At 39.5% G+C, this 9,457-nt stretch overlaps 1 protein-coding gene across 1 annotated transcript in view; it reads left to right on the plus strand.

Annotated features, from left to right (window-relative positions):
• The first annotated feature begins 2,072 nt into the window (after positions 1-2,072).
• LOC125480955 (nuclear receptor coactivator 7-like) overlaps positions 2,073-9,457 on the plus strand; it is a 16,383-nt gene continuing 8,998 nt past the window's right edge. Inside the window, exon 1 of the mRNA XM_020531163.2 lies at positions 2,073-2,357. Coding sequence (XP_020386752.2) covers positions 2,133-2,357 — 225 coding nt within the window. The 5' untranslated portion in view covers positions 2,073-2,132. The remainder of the gene's footprint in view (positions 2,358-9,457) is intronic.

Raw genomic sequence — 9,457 nt, forward strand, 5'->3', positions numbered from 1 at the left:
ACAGGTTTTTAAAATGAAATGACATTGATTAAATGTCTTATATGTATGCAAGATAATGCGTTATTTTGCGTAGTATTGGCAGCACCCGACCCTCCTGTCTGTTTTACCTGAGTCTCATTGACTCAGCATCATCAGTACAGAAGAGGCCTTTCCGCCCATCAAGTCTGTACGGCCAAAAATACACTACTATTTGCACTAGGCCCATGGCCTTGAAATGTAATGACACTTCAAGTGCTTGTCCAAGTACTTTTTAAAGATTGTGAGGTTTCCCATCTCAGTTACTCTCTCAGGCAGTGCACTCCAAGCCCTTACCACCCTCCTGGGTGAAAATGTTTTTTTCCTCAAATTCCCTTTAAACCTCCTTTCTTTTACTTGAAAATGATGCTCCATTTTTATTGATCCTTTGACTAAGGGGAGTAGATGCTGTCTATTCCCCCTGTCCATGCCCCACCTCTTATACACCTCAATCAGGTACCCCCAACCTTCTGTACTCCATAGAAAACAATCTCATATCTAATTTCCGTTTGTAGCCAAAATGCTCCATCCCCAGCAACATCCTGGTGAATCTCCTTGCACCCCTTCCAGTGCAATCAGATCCTTCCCATAGTGTGGCAACCAGAACTGCACACAGTACTCAATCTGTGGCCTAATCAAAGGTCTGTACCGTTCTAACATGATCTCCGTGCTTTCAAAATCTGTGTCATGACTGATAAAGGCATGTGTCTGGTTTGCCTTCTTAACTGCCCTATTAACCTGTCCTGCCATCTTTGGGGATCTGTTGTCAAGCACTTTAAGACTTAGGGGGCAGCATGGTGGCTGAGTGGTTGGCACTGCTGCCTTACAGCGCCAGGGTCCTGGGTTTGATTCCACCCTTGGGTGAATGTCTGTGTGAAGTGTGCGCATTCTCCCTGTGTCTGTGTGGGTTTCCTCTGGGTGCTTCCATTGCCCAAAGATGTGCAGGCTAGGTGGATTGGCCATGCTAAATTGCCCATCGTGTCCAGGGATGTGAGGCTAGGTGAATTAGCCATGGGAAATGTGGGGTTACAGGGATAGGGTAGGGGGTGTTGGGTCTGGGTGGGTTGTTCTTCGGCGATTTGGTGTGGACTTCATGGGCCGAACAGCCTGCTCCCACACTGTAGGGATTTTATGATAATCCCTCTTGTTCCTCTGAGCTTCATAGTTTTTTTTCCATTTATTGTGTACTCCCTTATCTTGTTCCTCCTTCCAAAATGCATCACTTCTCACTTACCTGGGTTAAATTCCATCTGCCACTCATGACCAACTTGTTCATAGTCTCCTGTAACCGAACACCTTTCTCTTCAATGTCAACAACCCGGCCAATCTTTGTGTCATCCACAAATTACATTATCATCCCTCCCACATTCTCACTTACATCATTTATAAATATCACAAACAATAAAGGTGCCCAGCATTATGGGACACCACTGTATACTGGGCTTCAGTCACACAGCCTTCTATGACTACCCTGTATCTTTTGTCACTAAACTCATTTTGGATCCATCTAGCCAAGTTATCCTGGATCCCCTGAGCTTTTACCTTCGTTATCAGTCTCCCATGTGGACCTTGGTAAAAGCCCTGCTGAAATCCATATAAACTACATCAACTGCTCCACTCTCATCCAAACACTCGATCACCTCCTCAAAATTCCATCACATTTGTGAGGCATGACCTCCCTCTGGCAAAACTGCACTGACTATCCCAATCAATCCTTGCATCTCTAAATGGAGATTAATTTCCTTTTTTCACTATTTTCTCCAATAGTTTTCCTACTGATATTAGATTCACTGGTCTATAGTTTCCTGGACTATCTCTACCACCCTCCTTCTAAAGTGGAACCACTTTAACTGTCCTCCAGTCATCTGGCATTTCCCCTGTGGCCAGAGATGATTTAAAAATTTGGATCAGGGCCACTGTAATTTCCCTTTGACTCTTTCACTCTGACCTCCTGCCTCTTCCACCTGTGTCCGCAGCCAGTGTAACACTTGCAATGTGAATAGTTATTATAATTCTGTTGTGTTCTGTTAAACGTATTCACAAGTTTGTACAAATGTTCAATTTCTCAGATTATGCAGTTGAGATAACTTAATTGAAGTCGCAGATAATTAAATAGCATGTTATGTATATCCAAGCTCTGCATAGTTACTGTAACCTATTTTAACAGAATTTTCCCCTTCCTTCTACCATCCAGGGTAGATCACCTGTATGCATTCTTTGTTCAGTGGTCACCAGAAGTATATGGGAAAGATGCCAAAGACCAGGGATTTGTGGTGGTAGAGAAGGATGAGCTGGAAATGATTGACAATTTCTTCGGTGACCCAATTCCTAAAAGTTGGGAGGTAGGCTATATTGGATAATTGTGTTTCAAATTTCTAAATGTTAATTCTTGGAAGGTTTTCTTTTTCAATTTATAATTTTTTAAAAAACCTCGCTACTGGAAATCCGATATGTGCTGTGCACTGGTAACTGTACCAATGTATGTGCATTGAAACAATATCACATAATTTTTCTGTCCTATGTTTCTAAAGTTGCTTTCTTCACTGTAAAAGTTTTATGGTTACCCTGTCCAAAGAATTTCGCATTTTCGTGTAATTGTGGTTAAAATACCAATAATGGAAAACCGAGAACGTGAAACTTTCTTTAAGCACCTAATTATGGGCTGTTAAAACTGAATTTCAGTAAAGAGTCAGAATAATGACAAGAACTGAATTTGTCATGGCACAGCTATTGTTAACCTCATAGAAAGGTGTATCTTTATTGACCTATTTGAACAAGTCACTTTTAAGGAATGAGTAAAAGGTTTTATATTTGCTGTAGATTTTAGGAGCAGCTATTTTATTGTGTTGAGTCCAACATTGCCTGAAATAGATCCATGTGTTACGTAATATTGAGAGATGAAACACACTCAACTTAGCTTTTTGTTAGGCTAATGGCATATGAAATTCTGTATACTTAGATTTACATCCTCTAACTTATTTTTGTTTTAATGGTTTACATTGTACTGGGGTTTAGGTATTTTAACAAGGTATTTAAAGCATATCTTTCTGAAATTGAGCAAATCACTGCCAGAAATAGAATAATTCTAGTTGAAGACAAGTTCCTATGTATATATGAGTCTGTGAGTTTTCATTCTCAGCTATCCAGCTGGGTTCACGTTTGGATAGACTAATTGTCAACTTCTCTACAACTGCAGATAGAATAATCTAATCAAACGATTGTTCACATCTGCAGGCTGTAAAGTTGTTTTCTTTTAAAAGTAGCACTACAGTTGCCCGGTTATCCAGTTTAAAAAAAAGTGTTTTGTCACTATACTTTTGTAATGAAAGCTTTGTTTAACTTTCAAGCAGCATTCATCATTATTTTAGCTGAGAAGCGCATATCTAAAATAAAACAAAAAAAATCAATACCATCTAGTAGATCTAACTGTAATGCAGACCAAATCAAGCTGGTGAAATCTTTTTCATTTATTCATTGTTTTTAGTGGTATTCCCAAAGAATTGCGTGATTGAAATCATAAAGTTAATTTGAAAGCAGCAGTGGTTTGTAAAAGAAGTGGTTCAATTTTGGACAAAGAGGTTGGTGATTTGACAGAAAAAACACACAGGAATTCACAATTAATTCAATGATTAGATGTTAGACAAATGAAACAGAATAGATGCATTAGGTTAGCAATTAGCAGAAAGAAAGTTTTTAAACTAATATAAATTAGAGAAGATGGGTTTGACTATACATTAGAGGGTAGTCATTCTCTTTTTTTGGCCACATCTCTGTTTGACTGTTGCCATTGAAATTTGTCATTATTTCTCATTGTATTTTGTTATATACACTTTTGTGTAGTTGCCATTTGTGGCACAGTTTGGCTTGATGGAGCAAATTGTAAATTTCCTTCCCAACACTATCCTCATTCTTTTAAATTAGAAAATATTTATATTCATGAACCAAACATAGCAAATATCACAGACATTTTCTTCAGTGTCCTTTTTAAGCATTTAGAAAATTTATTATAATAAATGCCCACAGCTAAATGTTAAAAGCTTAAGTCAGTTGACAAAGGATGAGGAGAAATAAATGAAAGAGATGGTAAGGATGCTCAGAGCAAAAGGCAGCCCACTTGATTAACATTAATTCTACCTTTAACACCCCATCTTCATGATGCACTGCAGCAATTCAACAGACCTGTCTCAAAAAATCTCCCAAACTTTCATCTTTTAAATCAACGGCCTAGAAGTATAAATGCAACAGATTTATGCAAACACCACCCACAAATTCCCCTCCAGGCCACACAACATCTTGACCTCAAATTATATTGCTGTTGCTTCATGGTTGACAGCTCAATAATCATGGAACTCCCCTCCTGATAACTCTGTGGGTAACCATACACCCCTAAGTACTGCAGCAGTTCAAGAAGGAAACTTTGACCGCCACCATCTGCAATTAGAGATGGGCCATAAATGCGGGGTAATGAATGATGCACGCATCCCATGAAATAATTTTTTTAATTTACACAGCAAAGTCAAAGAAATAAATGACTAGATAATTTGTTTTGCTGTTGATAAAGTTGATCAAGACATCGCAAAAACCTCTTTGCTTCTTTTCAGTTAATGCCATGCAATCTAGTGTATGGTTGAGCCAAGCAGTTTTGTTAACTTGTCTGAAAGATTGTCAAGATGTCCAAGGTAACATTTTCTCAATTAGCCTAAGTTTTCTGTGGTAAAGTTTTACAGAGGTCTTGAGCCCATGACCATGTGACTCCAAGATAAGAGTGCTACGGTTAAATCTAGTTGACACCATTCTTACAGCATGTTTTGCACTTAAATATACCCATAGTACAAAAAATATGTTGACACTAATTTGAGTAAAAAATATAACAACATTAATGATAAATGCAGTTATATACAGTAAGGGCAGAGCATGGAAGTTTGAGGGATGAGTTTTGATTATCACTTTTGTTAGTTTCAGCTTTTTGTTTCCTCCCTGATATCCATAACAAGTTTCATAATCTTACACCTCTACCTTGAATGTTATTAACATTTTCCAATTGGGCACTTTACATCCTTCTGGATTCAACATTGAGTCCAACAACTTCAGACCATGAACTATGTCCTCCATTTTGAATTTGTTGCATTCGAAGACTACATTGAAACTATACGATACTGAGGAGGCCTGGATAGAGTGGAAGTGGAGAAGCTGTTTCCACTAGTAGGAAAGACTAGTAATGGCATATCCCTCATTCTGAGATTATGTCTTCTGGTCCTGGATTTAATATGTATTCAAATACATTGTAAATTATTGTGGCCCAAACACTGATTCCTGTGGCACTTCACTAATTAGAGATTGCCATCATGAAAGCGTCCCCTTATCCCAACTCTTGCTCTTTTTTTATTTAGCCAATCCTCTATCCATGTTAATATACTATCCCCAACACCATGGGCACTATCTCATTAAGTAGCCTTACATCGGTACCTCATCAAACACCTTCTGAAAATCTAGAAGTCAATTCCTTGTTCTGCCTCATCTGTCCTGCTTGTTACCACCTCAAAGAATTATAATCAATTTGTCAGGCATGATTTACGCTTTGTGAAACCATGTTGACTCTGCTTGATTATATTATGTATTCCTCAGTGTTCAGTATTATATCTTTTATTATGACAGTAACATTTTCTCAATGACAGATGTTCAGGCTCACAGCTGGTTGTTTGTCTTTTTTAAATTTTTTTTGTCATTCGTTCATTCATGGAATGTGGTTTTCACTGTCTGGGCCAGCATTTATTGCCTATCCCTAGTCACCCTTGATAAAGTGGTTCTGAGCTGCCTTCTTGAATCACTACAGTCCATTTGCTGTTGATAGACTCTCAATGTCGTTGGGTAGCATGTTACTGGATTTTGACCCAGAGACACTGAAGAAAAAGTGACATATTTCCAAGTCAGGACGGTCACTGGCTTGGAGGGGAACTTGCAGGTGGTGGTGTTCCCACAATTCTTCTGCTGTTGTCCTTCTAGATGGAAGTGGTCATGTGTTTGGAAGGAGCTGGCTAAGGAACCTTGGTGAATTTTTGCAATGCACCTTATAGATGCTCCATATTGTTGATAATGGAGGGCGTGGATGTTTTTGGATGTGGTGCCTGTCAAGCGGACTGAATGGTCTTGGATAGCAGCAAGTTTCTTGAGTGCTGTTGAAGCTGCACTCATCAAGATAAACTAAGAGTATTCCATCACACTCCTGACTTATGCCTTATAGATGTGGACAGGCTTTGGAGAACCAGGAGTTGAGTTACTTGCTGCAGTATTCCTAGTGTATACTCTTTTCCTGTAGTCACACTATTTATTCCTATTCAGTTTCTGGTCAGTGGTAACTCCCAAGATGTGGGGAATTCAACAATGTTGGTGCCTTGAGTGTCAAGGGGTGATGGTTAAATTCTCTCTTGTTGGAAATGGTCATTGTTTGGCACTTATGTGACGTAAATTTACTTACCACTTGTCGATCCAAATCTGGATATTGTCCAGGTCTTGCTGTATTTAGGCATGGAGTGCTTCAGTATCTGAGGAGTTGTGAATGGTGTTGAACATTGTGCAGTCATCAGCAAACATCCCACTTCTGACTTTTATAATGGAAGGTGTTGTGTACTTATGTTAGTATGTTGGATTGTGAATTTAAAAGTGTGATCACATCATGTCATGACATCAAAGGCCATTTTGGATGGAAAAAGCTTAGTCCAGCTTGCTCTCTTGTAGAGTGAGCACCTTGTGTAATAAAGCTCTTGTATTAAATGTGCTCCCCCAGTCCTCCTCCAAACGTTGCAGAGAGAAAGTCACTGATGAAGATGGTTGGGCCAAGGACACTACTCTGAGGAACTACTGCAGAGTTGTCCTTGAGCTGAGATGAAGGGTCTCCAACAATCACAACCATCTTCCTTTGTGCTAGGTATGTCTCTAACCAGTGGAGAGTTTTCCCTTGATTCCTGTTGACTCCAGTTTTGCAAGAGCTCCCTAATGCTACTCTTTGTCAAGTGGGACCTTGATGTCGGAGGCTGTCAGTCTCACCGCCACCTCTGGAATATAGCTATTTTGTTGATCAGGAGCTGAGTGGCATGATGAAACCCAAACAAAGAGTTACTGAGCAGTTATTGCTAAGCAAGTGCTGCTTGATTGCCCTGTTGATGGTACCTTCAATCACTTTACTGATGATCAAGTGTGGACTAATGACAGCTTACTGCTGCAGTAAACAGTATCTATCTCCTTACTTACACTGTCATTGTCTCCTACTGCAACACTTATATTTTTTTCCCTCAATGGAATGGCTCCGTGTACCATGATGCCATGTGAGTTTGCTCATTCTCACTGATCTCATTCATACAGTCTGCAAGAACGTTGTAACTGTTGGATAGTTGGAGGGGCCTAGGCTCCTCAAATGCTATACCCTGGGTCCCTATACCTGGAACACCTGCAGGCATACCTCAATGCTGCCTTGAACAAAGTGTCCAGGTAGCTCATAGAATCATAGAATCATAGAATCCCTACAGTGTGGAAGCAGGTCGTTCGGTCCATCGAGTTTACACTAACCCTCTGAAGAGTATCCCACCTTTCCCATTGGCTAATCCACCTAGCTTGCATGTTCCTGGACACTATGAGCAACTTATCATGATCAATCCATCTAAATTGTACATCTTTGGACTGTGGAAGGAAAACCCAGAGGACACCCATGCAGACACCAGGGAGAATGTATAAACTCCACACAGTCACCCGAGGCTGGAATCAAACCTGGGTCTTGTGCTGTGAGGCAGCAGTGCTAACCACTGAGTCACTGTGTTGCCCTAAACTCACCCCCTCTATGTTGTGTAATTTCTACTGCTCAGACTCCAGCTGCTTAACTTGTATCGGAATAAGTTTGGGCCGCAAGCAGTTACTACACATCTGCATGTTCTGGATCACTTTAGTACCCAGCAGCTCCCCCACGTACTACAGTAGTAATACATGTTGTATCATGTCATCACCATTGTACTTAATTTAATAATTATTTGCTCTGGTATCACTGGTCTTTACCGTTGAAGGTTCCCCTGCTCTGTACCTTTCACTGTAATTATTTTATTCAATCTTAGACTCAAACTATATTTAAGGGAGTGGAAAAAAATGGCCAGAGATGTAAATACAGATTAAAGACCTTCCTTTTACTATATAACTAGAAATACTCACCAAGCACACTTGCATCTCATTATGGTTCATGCTGTTGTCCACCGCTGGCCTCAGGCCAGGTAGGCATCTTGATCTGCATTTTTTTTTTACCCTTCCCGTCTCACTTGCTTGAGTCTTAAGGATTGAAACACCTCTTTCCCTTCCTCCACTTCCCCTCCTGAAGTGCTTAACTCCAGCACCTATTCTAAGTCGCACTTTCAAGCGCTAAATTGCACTCAATTGACTACTTGTGCATGCTCTAACATCGAAGCCCTAGCTGAGTCACTTAATGAGGATCCAGTTTCAGTGTATTCTTAGTAAAGCTTCCCTTTCACTGGAAAGCTTGAACAAATTTAGATCGAAAAATGATAAATACCTAGAGTTAAAATTAAAAGTAGCCAGTTTCTACATGTCACTTCCTATATGTATTTCAAGTCTGTTTGATAAAGCCTGTTAATGGTTGCCCAATTGAGCGTGAACCTCATTTTATCTGCAGTTTTTTTGGATATTCATGCACAAGTAAAATGGTCACCTGGCAATTGAGACAATGAGACTAAGCCTATATTCAAGTCCCTGAATGTTTCTTCAACCAGATATTCCTTGCAACTATGGCCCTTATCAAAAGTGTTATAATACAAGCTTAAACTCCAAGGAGGTGTGAGCAGAGCAAATTAGGCACTCATTTTAAGAATAAATTCCTTCCCTCCCAGTCCTTTTTTTAGTGTATAGTTTTATTATAAATGCTATTGGCAAAATTCATTTATATTATGCATGTTAACATCACTGGACATTTTTGAAGTAAGTTAATCTGGAAAAGACTCCCAGTTGGAGAACAGGCTTCTTAAAAGAGATCATTAATACAAGTATAAAAGTATAATTGTTTAGCAATATGGCATTAAAATATATAGTGTCACATTCCTAATGCATTCTTTCACCCACTGATTATCAGTTGTACTAAGAGTGCTCCAAGCCTTGAAGTTGACAGATTGGGGTTCAAAAACTATTCTAGGATTGGAACACAATGTCGATTGGTACTTCAGTGGAATTATGGACTAATTTTAAAAAGGCTCAATAAATTAATTTTATTTCTTTACTGTGGGGATTTGAACATTGGGGTCAAATTCATAATCAAAATTTTTAATCCATGATAACCAGTCACACATTTGTAATAATGAGATAACAAGGTGTAGAGCTGGATGAACGCAGCAGGCCAAGCAGCATCAGAGGAGCAGGAAGGGTGACGTTTCGGGCCTAGACCTTTCTTCAGAAA

The sequence above is a fragment of the Rhincodon typus genome, unplaced genomic scaffold (genome assembly GCF_021869965.1).
Source record: "Rhincodon typus isolate 14 unplaced genomic scaffold, sRhiTyp1.1 hic_rhity00000626, whole genome shotgun sequence".
Classification (NCBI taxonomy): domain Eukaryota; kingdom Metazoa; phylum Chordata; class Chondrichthyes; order Orectolobiformes; family Rhincodontidae; genus Rhincodon; species Rhincodon typus.